Source organism: Ranitomeya imitator, chromosome 5 (assembly GCF_032444005.1).
Source record: "Ranitomeya imitator isolate aRanImi1 chromosome 5, aRanImi1.pri, whole genome shotgun sequence".
NCBI classification, from domain to species: Eukaryota; Metazoa; Chordata; class Amphibia; order Anura; family Dendrobatidae; genus Ranitomeya; species Ranitomeya imitator.
Genome location: NC_091286.1, coordinates 569,684,568 through 569,699,278, shown reverse-complemented (window position 1 = coordinate 569,699,278; position 14,711 = coordinate 569,684,568). Strand labels below are relative to the sequence as shown.

At 42.8% G+C, this 14,711-nt stretch overlaps 1 protein-coding gene across 1 annotated transcript in view; it reads right to left on the bottom strand.

Annotated features, from left to right (window-relative positions):
- Positions 1–14,711, bottom strand: part of ARHGEF4 (Rho guanine nucleotide exchange factor 4) — a 261,133-nt gene that overhangs the window by 17,113 nt on the left and 229,309 nt on the right. Inside the window, 6 exon segments of the mRNA XM_069727783.1 lie at positions 214–345; positions 2,230–2,359; positions 5,018–5,250; positions 5,344–5,523; positions 8,478–8,669; positions 10,782–10,961. Of these exon segments, the coding sequence (XP_069583884.1) occupies positions 214–345; positions 2,230–2,359; positions 5,018–5,250; positions 5,344–5,523; positions 8,478–8,669; positions 10,782–10,961 (1,047 nt within the window).

Sequence of the window (14,711 nt, the reverse complement as noted above, 5' to 3'; positions counted from 1 at the left end):
GCTATCGGCAATGTGGGGCACTATAGGGCCAGCTTGGTTTATCTTGTAGGACAGGACAGAGAGTTTGGTTACGTTTTCCCAGAGCACATTTTTGGTGTATAGGTCTCCCGATATCGGCTGGCAGTATTCACACACGTCAGATTGTTCTCTATGGCCACCTTTACTAATGCAGATCACAACATATGAAGAGTAAATAGTTGGAAGCTGCAATACCTTTTTACAGTACACAATCTGATGATCGAAGAGAAACACTATCCGCTGCTGCCCCTTTGATTGAAGCTGTGAGAATTTCGTTAATTCACCTGAATAGATAAGTTCTGAACTTCTCGTCAGGATATCGTCTCCCTGTTAACAAATGGGGTAAATGAAATATGTTAACATAGGCACATTCTTTAAACTTCAATAATTTCGCTTTTAATAATCCAGAAAGTCTTATAATTCAGCACAAAAACTGAAAGATTAGATGAAGAGGACTGAACCGAAGGAATCAATTAGGAGCTTAATGAGAACCTTTCAGCAAGATGTTGCTAAGTAAACTACAGACATTGTCATGTTTCCGCTGTTATACTGATTAAAATAATACCTGGGGTGAAGAAATCGGTCTTGTGGTTCTTGTGTAATCAGTGTTAGAAATGCTCAGTTAATGATATGCCCGTGCTCCAGGGCAGGACTGTAGGCAGAGTCTTATCTTCCTGCTCTAAGCCAGAGAAAGCAAGGAGAGACCTGACCATAGGCCCCGAAGCACAAACATGTTCTTCCTCATAGAGACAGACAGCCAGAGAGAGAGACAGCGGGAGAGAGATAGAGAGAGAGGAAGACACATAGAGAGAGACACTGTCTGTCTGTCTCTCTGTGTCTGTCTCTCTCTCTCTGTCTGCCTCTCTCTTTCTCGGTGTCTGACTCTCTCTTTTTCTGTCTCTTGTGCTTCAGGGCAGCCTGTGGGCAAGTCTTTCCTTGGTTTCCCTGACTTAGAGCAGGAAGATTAGACTGCAAATTTCTAACACTGATTACACAAGAACCACAAGACAGATTTCTTCACCCCAGGTATAATTGTAATCAGTATAACAGCACCAAACTGACAGTGTTTGTGGTTTACTTAGCAACATCCTGCTCACTGGTTTGCTTTTAACTAATCTCGGCTGAACCCACAGATATCGAAGTGTTTGGACGAAAATCTAATGCGTACAGGGGCGCCGTCCGACTGATGTTCAGGGAGATGTCAATCACGCATTCCCGACGTTCTCCGGGAGATAAGCCAACATGTCAGCCAGCAGTTTTCTCATAGAGAACACAGGAGGGCTAGGCCAAACGAGCGCCTCTGTGTAAGGAAGAGATGGTAGAGATACAAGGAAGAAAAAATTCCAGCTCCTTAAAAATTCTGAGTGTATTCAAACAAATTAAAACATAGATCCATGATGTAACCAAATGCAAAGTGTTGCAAACGCTCACCGGCAATTGATTCTTAAAAGAGTTGTCCACCTTTAGGATTTTGTTTTGGTACTTAAAGGGAACCTGTCAGCAGGATTGTGCACAGTACCCTACAGACAGTGTCAAGTTGGCGCCATTATACTGATTAGGGTTGTTTTCCACTTGCGAGATACACGTCCGTGTCTCGCATGTGGAAACGAAGCTCTGGCGCTGGCACTCCAGAGCGGAGCGTACGGCTCCATGTGTTGCTATGCAGTTGCACGCTCCGCTCTGGAGTGCCGGCGCCACAGCTTGGTTTCCACATGCGAGACACGGTCGTGTATCTCGCAAGTGGAAAACAGCCCTTAAAATGATACCTGGGTGATGAAAGACGTCTTGTGGTTGTTGTTTAATGTTTATGTTCAGTTTTGAGTTAATGATATGCTCGTGCTCCGGGGAGGCCTGTGGGGGTCTTCATGTGGTGCTCTGCTTAGGTATTCATACTGAAGACTGCTGACAGGTCACTGATCCCTTGTTTGCATAATAAATAGCTTGCATAATGAATATACGTACATACTTAAAAAAAAAACCTTCTGCAGACAGGCATCGGCTGTGACACCTGCGCTGCAGCATAATCGCATGTTCAATGTGCAGTTAATAAATGTGCTTGATGTTTTCCCGAGGAGTATAAAAAAGAATCCATTTTAAAAATGGCAGTACATACGGAACTGAGATTGTGAGCCCCAATGGGGACAGTGATGACGATGAACATAAAGGCTGCAGAATAAGTTGGTGCTATACGAGCAAAGAATAAATATCTACCTCCCAGTCCTCTATAGTGCTCTGCCAGTGGGCGATCTTGTCGATGTTTTCCAGTCTCCTCTTTCGCTCGTTGATCAGCTTAGCGACGTTTTTCATGGCGTTTAATGCGGCTTCTACATCTGCAAAATCCCTGAATGGACAGAAAATGCATTCGATATGATCAGCAACAATGGAGACTGAACCGCTGTGTTTTCTACAAACCATTTACACTCTATTTATTCATACAGATGCTTCATCTTACTATTAAGTCTACATCCCCATCGGATGACTCTTCCTCCCAGCCCCCCAGATATGCGCTGGATGGATTATCAGCGCCCTGGGTAAGATAAGTATCATGAGCCGCTAACTGTTATTACTCCCAGCGCCCCTTCCACCACTCCAGTATTTGAGCCCCTTATTCCCTGCGCCTGTAATTAAAGTAAGACGTAGTTCACATTTACATATATTGCATTTCCCTGTTTACTTTAGAAAAACAAACGGAATTCATGTAAAAAAAAGGTTCCAAATGCATCGGATATGCAAACATAAGAAGGGGAACCCCACTGATTATCATGGGGTCCTGTTGGGTTCCCTTTTGTGCCAGTTTTTAGAATAGAAGAAAACATTCTGCATGCAGGAACTTTTTTTTTCCCCTTCTAAAAATTGACACAAAATTGGTCCTACACAAACCTCATACTAATCAGTTGGGCCCCCCTGATTTCATTTCCATCATTAAAGGGGTATTCCCATCTCCAAAATCCTATCTCAATATTAGTAGGTGTAGTAATAATAATAATATTAGCAAATACCTTCATTTAGAAATGTGGTATAGTCCTTCTGGTAAGCTATATCACTTATCCCATGTACAGGGCATTGTAGCAGCTTCGGAATCCATGGTTACGACCACTCATATAGTGACAGTTAGTGGTTATAACCAAGGATACCTATGCTACTGCAATGCTCTGTACATGTGGCAAGGGACATAGCGAATCAGAAGAACTACACTACATTTCTAATGGGAGGTATTTGCTAATATTATTATCATAATTACGCCTACTACATAGTGGGATAGGATCTCAGAGATGGGAAAACGCTTTTAATGCAACAGATCCTTTTTGAACGTGAATTCCATTTGTCAGTCTCTCAGAACAGACAGAACGTTGTCGTCGGCTCTGGCAGAACACCTCCGCACCCACATCTCTGATCATCTCAGATTGCACAGATTGATACGCCGAGCTGCTCTGCACATGAATTTACATCCCGCCTGAATATAGCCCGCGATGTGCCCTGATAATAGTGCCCATGGCCGCACTCAATATGACAGTCTTATGCTGCATAGAACTGGCATAAAAAGCTTTGAAAAGTCACTAAATGTTTGCTCAACCCAAAAAATGTGCAACGTTTGGCATTTCCCTGCCATACTTCAACAAAGTAGACAAAGACGTTAGTGGACGTGGTGACCCGCGCCATCAACTTCATGATGAACGGCGGCTGCATCCTACCCCTTTATTGATACTAACAGGAAAAATCCTGATATTAATAAATCGGGGCCAGTGTCTTTATTCACTAAGAGCTGGGCAGCCGGTAATACAGGATCTCTGTTACTGCAGCTGCACAGCAGTTAAGACAACTTTATCATGTCTTTCTGCTGCGCTCTGCATAGGCAGCAATCCAGATGACAAAGTAATCATTATACTGAACACCTTGGCACCTTTGTTGCTGCCTATGCAGAGCGCAACAGCGGATGACAAAGTCATTTTTGCTGCTGCACTCTGCATAGTTAGTGCACCCAGCAGTGAGCTGAGCGGCCTCTCGCCAGTCCTTGCTCAGTGAATATTCCCTGAAGGCTGGAACTGCTGTCCTAGATCAGAATGACCATTGGGTTGGGTGCCCCTAAATTTTGTGTGCCGCCCCCGTACTACTCCTTCACGGAACGCCTCTGCCTTGTCCCACTGACTCATTGCGGCTGCACAGAATTCTGCATCATTTCAGCTAAAAACATCGCAGAAACAACGTCACTTTACAGTACATTAATGACATATCTTTCCATTATACAATGAATCTTTACTAATCCAGCATCTGATAATCCAGAAGATCAATACAACCCAGATTAAGTCATAATTTAGCGGATCTAAAGCCTTTTTAATAGTTGAGTACAATTTTACCATGCAACTTTGCGTAAAAAAAAAAAAAAGTCAGAAAACTCCTCTGGCACTGATCTGTCACTTGATTTAACAATACAAGGATTTTCAAAGTAAGTGCAACAGCCTCATCAGATCCGAGAGATCTATTTCATAATATATACAGTCTATATTGTCAAATCCTGTGATCGCTTTTAATGGTATATTCCCATCTCATAGATCCCAATACGTAATAGGTGTAATAATAATAACAGTAGCAAATACCTCCAATTAGAAATATAGTATAGTTCTTCTGATTTGCTATGTCTCTTACCTCGTGTGCGAGAATTGTAGTAGCTTAGGTATCCATGGTTACGACCACTCATATAGTGACAGCTAGTTAGGTGCAAGTGGTTGTAACTATGGATACCTAAACTACTGCAATGCCTCCATATGGGGTCAAGGGCTTAGCTAATCAGCAGAACTACACTATATTTCTAAACGGAGGTATTTTCTAATAATATTATTAGTACATCGACTACATATTGGGATAGGATCTTGGAGATGAGCATACGACCTTAAACTTAGAACTGTTGTTATTGTATGAATAGATCCGTCCCTGTGTAACTTAGTGGAAATATTCTGCAATAATTTGGGTCCATGCGCTCCCCTGAGAAGGTGGTTCCTACCTGTGTTGGGGGTTGGTATATTTCAGCAGCTCAGCGAGCTGTAGGGGATATTTGCAAATTTTCTGCACCGGGGTCAGCAAGAAACCATCAAGAGAAATGTCAATCATCTTCTGCACCAGGCGGCAAGTCTCAAAGAAGTAGCCATACTTTTTGACCTTGCTCAGCTTGGAGAGTTCTGTGCAGGCGCTCGGGTGGTTGTTGCAGTATTCGGAGTAGATCTGAAAGTCATTTTGCTATGGAAGAAAAATGAGTAAAATGTAAGATAATGAATCAGCGGCCATTATGGGTGGCTGGGAGTAGTAACCGGTCAGCGACACGTCACTTACATACTGAAGGAAGCAGGAGCCGATCTCGCTCAGATGAGCAGCGTCTTTGATGATTCTCTTCTCCAGTGTTTTCAGGAATTTCTTTTGGAATTTGTAAATGTCCTCGATATTTCCAAAAATTGTCCAAAGCTGTTCTTCCGTGAACATGTCGGCCCTTTTACGACACTGCTTGATGTAACCCTGGGAACATGTAAATTGGTAAACCATAGATCAGTTAAAGGAAATAACATAAACTCAAAATTATCGCGTGAATCAAGTTTTTATATTAAATATATATATTTTTACATTTACTTTTTTACATTTTTCGTATCACAATACGTATTTAAAAAAAATAGGAGTTTTCATACTGGTCACTGGGGCTCTTCTAGGCCCACACTTCCTGTTCTTTCAAAAAAATTGCACATGTACATTAGCAGCAATAGACTGACTGAGACCCTATGTTTTGTAGTAAAGCATCTAATGAGCATGTGCAGAAAGCATTGTGATGAGACGCGGAGCAGGGGGAGGTGTGATATCATGGGGAATGAGAGAAGTACTGGTTCCAGCTCCTGGATGGGCAGTAAAAGTTGATGCTTTATTTAAAGAATTTAAAAATAATATTTAAAAAAAATCACATGGTGGGAGAAAGAAGAAAGCGACGCGTTTCGAACTTTGTCCAGGATCCTCTCAGCTGTGATAAAGAACGTTAGAAAGTGTTTTAAACGCGTCGCTTTCTTCTTTCTCCCACCATGTGAATTTTTTAAAAATTATTTTTAAATTCTTTAAATAAAGCGTCAACTTTTACTGCCCATCCAGGAGCTGGAACCAGTACTTCTGTCATTCCTCCTAATTTCAGGATTGGCCTGACGTGGCGCTGGACATCTCTGCAGCATTGTTGAGCTGGCTTTTCTCTGTTTTTGATTTGGAGCTGTGACATCGCCTAGATTCATGGGTGGATGCTGTGTTATCAGCTGTTTATGAAGGTGTCGCCTGTCACTGTCATCATGCCTGTGATGATAATGAGGCTGCTGAAAAGTATTCTATTCTAAAAGAACATTAAGTATTAGTCTAAAATAATGCCATTGGCCAGTGTGAGAATTGCAAGATTTCTATTTTTTTTTTCTTTATACAGATTGTGATATGAAAAAAAATATCCCAAAATGTTTTTTAAAAAAGTACATAAAATCCTGTGTAAACCCACTGTTTGAACTGTGAGTTATGTATATGTTTTTCCATATGGTTATACTCAGGGACAGCCGACGTTGGGTGGGGGCGCCATATGGCATTGTTAGGGTGCCATCTCCTGCTGTAAGGTAGGGCGCAGGTTTAAGGGCCTTGATGGGTCCTATATTTATTTATTTCTCCTGCAACCACACATTTCATTATTTATGGCTGGGTGACAGTGCAGTATATTATCGGATATATGAAATTTTGTATATCTGAGTCACATTGATCTGCACTAGTCACATCACAGTTATTAGGATTTGATATAGTTCTTCCATTTTTTTTTTTACGGTGTTTAATCTATTGGTTTTAATAATAAACATATTAAAGATTTGTCATTTTAATACATAAGGTACTTTTTTTCTGCCATCGACAGCAGGAGACACTAAATTCAGCGATGTGTATTTTATTAGGCTGTGTGCTATTGTTTACTTACATAAACAACCCCGACCAGAGTGCATGTGAGCCCTAGTCCTACACGCCCCCTCCTGTGATAAGCAGCTCACTGTCTATGGACTTTGTACATACACAGCCTGGTGTGGGCGTGGGCAGCTTTCTCAGCTCAGCTACATGCTAAATCTAAAAACACTGATTGTGTCAGAACTGCTGCACCCAGTAAGCTAAGTGATACATCGTTGGATTCAGGGTCTCTTTTCTTACATCATGCTGCTCTCAGATGAGGTAGCAAAAACCGGCTGACAGATTCTCTTTAATAAAACTGTTTAATGCTTCAGTCCTAACAAAGTGCAATGGAGGGAGTACAATTCAGCAGGTTTATTTCAAGGTTCTCATCTCTTAATAAATTTCCTGCATATCTTGGCTGTTCTTTCCTCAGAAAGGAAAATTTGCTTTCAGCAGGTGTAGATTTGGGCCATAATTTACGCCAATTTCTGGTTAAGAGGACCTTTCAATGTTTTTTTTTTCATTTAACTAACTAACTAACAAACTAAATACCTTCTATAATTGTATCTGGTTCACTCAATATGGAACAGATTCTCTTTTTATTTTGTGACCCTCCGTACCGAAGTTATGCCCCCTGGCAATAAAGGAGCAAATTTTGTCTTCAACCATGAAGGCGCACACCACAGAACTCCTCTACGTACGTTTGCTTTTTCTCCTCTGTTTCCGGCCAATCAAATCACGGCCATGCCCACAGAGAGGTTCTGTGGTATACGCCCAGTTGGCTGAACAGAAAATGTGCAACATTATAACACGGAACATAACTTTGGAACGTAGCGACCTAAAAGAAAAAGAAAAACTGTTCCAGAATCAGCAAAATAGCCACAATTAGAAGAGGAGCTCAGTGAGTCAACTGAATATCCATCAGTAAGCCCACTATGATGGTCTGACGGAGAACCTGTCTTTTTGTTTGCTCATCTCAGATGATTTATGACTAAAGCCCACAAATTGAGTTGAATATGAAGGGAAATAAAAAGCGTGTAAACGCCAAACGGTACAGCATATTTAATAACACGCAAATGATTTTTATCCCCAAATACATGCATTAAAGTTAAAAAAAAAGTCCCCAAAGGAGGACAATCACTTTAATGTAATCTTTTCATTTTCTTGAAACTTGGATTTTAAATATGAAAATAACTTGAAATAACACCATAAACTCAAAAACAATGTATATTTCAACCTTATAATGATATATTTTGGACATACTTTCCCCCCCCCCCCATGTAGGCATGGTGCATTATTTCAAACTTATCCTGTGGGGGCGCTGTTATATTGAGGTCTGTGGAAAGTCCATGCCATATTCTGTGGTGGAAAGTGGTATTGCAGCTGGGAGTTCTGTAATTTCAGGCACAATTTTACACTGATATTCTTAAATTATGGCAGCGTCTTTGCTTTTACCAGAACTAGGTCCTTACAATATATTGCTTTTGCCCAAATTAGTTTTGTTTGTAGATCACTAAATTCTCCTTTACCTCACATATATCCTTCAAATGCTTGATGTAATCCTTCTCTGTATTCAAGATCTCATTGATGACGTTGGTCCTCATTTGATCCTTGTTCGTCTGCCCAAAGCCATGACGCCTCAGGAGGGTCTTGGCGTCCAGGTTTTTGTCTCCAGGTCTACTGGTATAGTCTTCTAGAGGCTCATCCTGGTTCACACGAAGCTGCGTGGATATGAGAATGGTAGTAAATGCATTGCACCAAAGTATTGGCAGCTGGACGTGAATATTACTTCCACACCATAATGATCAGTACCATTACTAAGCACTGCAGTATAGGGAGGCAGACTATGTCCACCACCCATGAACACATCTGCTCACCAGATGGCGTGTTACACCAGAGTTGGCGTTCTCGGCCTTATACTGGACATAGTGGGAAACAAAAAACTAAAAATATGGCTGTGAAATAGAGCATGGCTAATGCCAGCCTTCCCTACATCCCTCAGACTATGGATGACGCTCATTCATGAGTCACTCATAAACTCAAATGCTAACATTCTGGATCACAGAGTTGTACTGACTGACCAGCAAAGCGGGGGATTCTCTGCTGGACCCACGATCGGCCTGATAAGAGGGTCCAGACACTACAGAGCCCAGAAGATCGTTTAGCAGACCATCCCTTCAGACATTTTTTTTTGCTTACGAGAAAATCAGATTGTTTTAAATCAGTGCTTCTTTATATGTTTTTCATCCATTATTGGTCCATGTGTCATCCATTTTTCTCATATGCAAAAAGTAAAAAAAAAAAATCTAAGAGACCTGTCGATCACTTTGAGCACAGCTGGGAATAGCCGGCCAGGGGTGTAGCCGGACTAATCTAATTGGTGATGAGCGAATGTGCTCGGATAACATCTTATCAGACCATGCTCGGTTATTATACGAGTATCTTGGACGTACTCGTATATTATGCTCGAGTCCTTGCGGCTGCATAATGTGCGGCTGTTAGACAGCCTGAATACATGTGGCGTTTGCCTGTTTGTTAGGGAATCCCCACATGTGTTCAGGCTGTCTAACAGCCGCAAATCACGCAGCCGCAAAGTCTTGAACATAACAAGACTTTGTTACAAGATAATCTAATGTGCTACGTGAGCACACGGACATGGATAATTCCGGTACCGATTTCTCCGGTACCGAAATTATCTGGACGTGTGAAAGAGGCCTTATAAACATTAATAAACAGATAGGGTTGGGCGGACACATGGATGGTATCCTGTATTGTCAACTTTTATCTTCACGGATCCATATGTTTGAATGTGCACATATCTTTGTTTTTTTATGTACTCTTGGGTGATAAAAAACACGGACAGCCTTATAGACTGTAATGTGTACATGGTCTGTCTCAGAAGCCACTAGCTATTGGGGTAACTACTTTATTTTGTTTATTAGCATCTAAAAGGGTCAAAGGTGATAGAAATATTTTGGCTTTTTCATGGTACCTCGGTAGGATGCGTAATGTATGGATGAAGCAACACTGCATTTGTTACCCTCACTTTGGAAAATAGATGATGAGGATAAAAATGTCACTTCTTTTAATCAGGTACTGATGGAATCCACTCCAAATTAGACATTATCCAATCAAAAATGCTGCCAAAAAATACCCCTTTCAGGAAACATAAAATCCTGAAAAATCGCCTCTCAGGAAAAGAAATCCTCCATAGAGAACGGGCCAAAAAAGAACATTTCCTGAAGTGATTCACGCTTGAAAAAAATTGTCATTTTTGAACACCTCAAAAACTCAAGCCTAAACATAGCTTTATGTGGAGAGGTTATCCTGCTACTTCATGGAGCATACATTGTACAGACATGTCAAGTACAGGGACGGGTCATCGAGGCAACCTCTTCTCACAGTATGTGGTAGTACAAATGACTGAAAATTCCCCGGAATAAGGAGGCAACAATGGAGAACATCGCCAGGAACATGACTTTTCTCCAAACATTTGCTTAGCTAGTTTGATGTCCAGCTGCTGAATGAACTCGTCCCTCATTTTGTGTATGTTCTGTATTGTTCAGATGATGTAATTGGCTAATGAGCCAGTTGTGAATCATTGGATGGAGGGTCCACACAAGCTATGACAAGGAACATGGCGGACCCTAGAAACAAGTCCGCAGTGGACATCAATTTTTCATTCTCTAGGGATTTTTAAGTAGTACTGAGCATAACATGATGGAGTGGAGTTAGTGCACGTATTGTACCGGGCACTGCTGAGTGTCATACATTAGTGTCGGATAAATACTACACAACTTTATGGTGACGACGACAATACACTTCATACTTACTCGTACAAAACTTGCCGGAAACCACCCTTCACTGTCCAGGATGCGACCCCACCACCACTCTTTGTTGGTAGCGTCCATTACTTCAATGACACTGCCGGCCTTGAAGCCCAGTTCTTGATCGTCCATAGTGACATGGTCCCACAGAGCTTCTGCGTAGACCACGCTGCCATCACTTATCAGCTGTAGAGAAACGTATTCACTCAATGTTAGAGGTTATTGGGACACCATCATTTTCACGTGTGTACAGCTTGCACCGTACAGAGCTCCTTTCTGTAGGAGACGTGTTACAAAGGATGTAAAAGTCTTCTTCTGATAGGGGGTCTAGGTTTTGTGCTAGTAAGTGACAGTAACACACTGTGAGAGCACACTGGTCTGAACATTGCAGGTCTAAACAGCTGAGCTGTGTATAACCCACCCACACCACTGATTGACAGCTTTTGTGTACACTGTGCATAGGCAGAAAGATGTTAATTAGTGGCGGGGATGTGATTACACAGAGCAGGAGGACTTCATTGGACCAGACAACTAGTCCTGCAGTGGTAAACTTTATTGGATAAAACAATGATTTTATGGAAACGGCAATACACAGCCTAGTAAGTGACACATCACTGGAATCACGGTTTCAGTCCCTACACCATGCTGTTTTGTGATTACATAGCAAAAACCTGCTGACAGTTTCCCTATGTTATAAAGATCCAATATGTTGCTCATTTTTTACCCTGACAGCTTTGAAATTGGATTGGCATATGAACAACTGCCCTCAAATCAAAGGGTTTGGTCAATATTAATCTCATGTGTATGGGCGTGTTAGTAACTGACGATTCTAACATCACAGCGCTCTTTTTTAGACTATTTTATATCTAATGACATCAAGATATAAATAATTGTCCTGTATTAAGATAAAAGTTTTTAAAGAAAAGCCGGATACTTCATATACAAATAAATAAAACCCAGGATTCGTCTCATGACTGTGAGATACCTGATAAGGTAGTGGTGACATCATTTCTGTAAGGGGTCGTACAGTATTGTCGGTCCAAGTGCTACTCGACAAAACATCGGATTGCACTTGGACCAATGTTATCCAATAGGGCTGTGCACAGGTCCTATCTTTTCCTTGGACAGAGTCTGTCCTAGGAAAAAAAATCGCTGGATGCAGTTGATCCAATATTTGGATCGCACTTGACCATACAAGTCAATGAGTCCATGGAAACCATCGGACTGCACTCGGATGACATCTGAGTGCAGTCTGATTTCCACAGGCTGATACAATGGAGAAGATGAAGAATTTCTTTTCTCCATATTCTCGTCATCCGAAAAAACTTGATCACACTATGCTGACACTGTGATCAAGCACTGAGTCTCATCACTACTGGTCTTGTATTGGAGGGTCCCACTCACGTCAACAACTATTTCAGAGACCCGCCAGATCCTTGTACTGCAATACAGGCTGTCAGTGAATAATAGGCTGGCAGCTGATGTCGGAGTGCAAATTACTGGCGGTGCATGGCAGTGACATCATGTGCTGCCTATCACTTGCAAGCTGAAGTGGACGCCGTGGGAGCAGGGGAAGGTGAGTAGATTTGTTTTTTATATTTGCTGGAGAAGAGCCGCAGAATGGGGATATTATTATTGGAAGAAGCCTATGAGGGGAAACATTATATCAGCATGGGGACATATATTATTGGAAGGGGTCCAGGATGGGAGGGATTATACCAAGGTTGAGATGCGGCGCCCCGGGTCGTCGCAGTAGTGTCACTTTCCTTCCGGGGAGAGTGATGCTACTTTTGGAGGCAAGGAAGGATAACTGCGTCCAGGTACCACAAACAAGCAACACTTCACACTCGAGGCCACCAGGGGGAGCTTCTGATCCTATTTACTAGGTGACTCCCCATATATAGATAACTGGTAGTCTGTAGGGCAAGTTAGTTAGTTCCAGACATCCGTCTGAGGAGGACAGAGGGTCCACGGAGCTGTGCATGCCCACAGAGCTGCAGCTCCCAGAAAGAGACATTTTGAAGGCCGAATTGTTTGCAGCGAGCGTGCAGGAGAGGAAGCACAGGAAAGGATATCAGAAGGGGACCAGCCCCGAACAGGCTGCCTCCTTCTGAAGCGCAGAGACCGGTAGCCGAGGTTATGAGGTTGTAAGAACCTCTATGACTTACATCAGAGACCGGTAGGACAGCTGAACTCTACGTTACCTGTCCGACCTAACAACCAGGAGGCAAAGTGACACCCCGTAGACGTAGAGGCTGGGGCATGCTAGAGTCCCTATAAACTGCCTCAAGTCACCAGTCATACGGGTTTTGTCCTATCCAATCCGGGGGACAGAGAGAGATAACATCTGTGAGAACCTTATGAGAAGCTTAGCAGTAAGGGACTACATCACCACCATGGCGCTAGAGGAAAGGCTTTTATTCTCCACCTGGACAAGGGGACTCTGGATTTTCCTCCAAACCGGCCGGACTCTGCCTGCCCTGTGATCTGGTGCACTGGACTGTGGATGCTGAAGTCTTCAGTAAAGGTAAAGAGACTGCAACCTTGTGTCCTCGTTCTTCTCTGCGCTACTCACTATTCACCATCTACACACTGGGAAGCCCTGGGGATATACTTCACCTGTGGGAAGGTATACCATCTAGCTGCCATAACATCACCCCAGCGGACCCCTTAAAACAGTGTCGGTCACCCTGACCGAATACCACAGGTGGCGTCACGAACATAAACTTTATCCCTTTAAAGACCTTTCCCTTTTATACGGATGTCCCAGGGCCACGGACCGGGTCAGCCACCGTGACATCCCCCCTTTGAGCCGACCGGACCCGGTACCGAGTACCCCACTGCCCTGATGGGGCGCTCCAGAGACATGTATTACTAGAAGGGGCCAAGATGGGGGCATTATACCAGGAAGGGGCATATATTACTAGAAGGGGCCAGGATGGAGGACATTATATCTGGAAGGGGCCCAGGATGGGGGATATTATTACAGAAAGGAGTGAGGACGGAAGACATTATTTCAGGAAATGTGCACAGGATGGGGGATATTATTACAGGTAAGGCCAGGATCTGGGACATTATTACATGATGGGGGACATTGTTACATGAGAGGGTCAACACGTATGTCTTCACAGGATCTGGGAGGTAAAAGTGCCATACATCTCCCGAACATGCAGGTGGGGGACCAGGTCCAGGTTATGAACCAGGGCCCATTGGACTCTAGTTACACCACCATAGTTAGCATAATTGTTCCTATTTTCTTGGATGACAAAAATATGCTCGTCTGCACCTAGCCATAGGTGAAGGATGGGGCCGGTAGATCAGCGTTTCTGTCTTTCTACTGGACCTGACAAACCAGAATATAATGACATCTGGGCCTCATGAGCAGTGGTCAACGCCTATTTCAAAACTCACTCTTCAGTCATACTCCTGAACTGAGCATAACATTAAAATGAGTGCATTTAATATGCAGAGTTACGATAAAAATGTATATAAAAAAGTAACTTGAGTTTTATTCTACGTGTGTTTTGGAACTGTGCTGTGAATAACAAAAATTTAAAATGGCGCTGTCATCATTGGGGGGGCAGCGCATGCGCAGATTGATATGTCAGCTTTCACATTGCCCTCAGGACCTTAGTATGCATGCGCCGCCCCCAGGAATGATGGCGCCTGCGCATAATCTCAGGCAGGGGAGCAAGTCACAGAGAAGAGTGACCTGTCAGTCACAGACAGTAGGCTGCTAGAGGGAGAAGAAAAAGGGTGGGAGGTCAGAGACTTGTACATTTCAGTCCATTTGCACAAATATTCACCGATGGATTTCTAGAAAACGGAGAATCCATCTTCTAATAAACTGGCGTGGACATAATGAACATTTCAGATGCTTTACATAAAGCACGTTAGTAGGATCTAGAAACCTGCTGACAGGTGAATTCTGTGTCT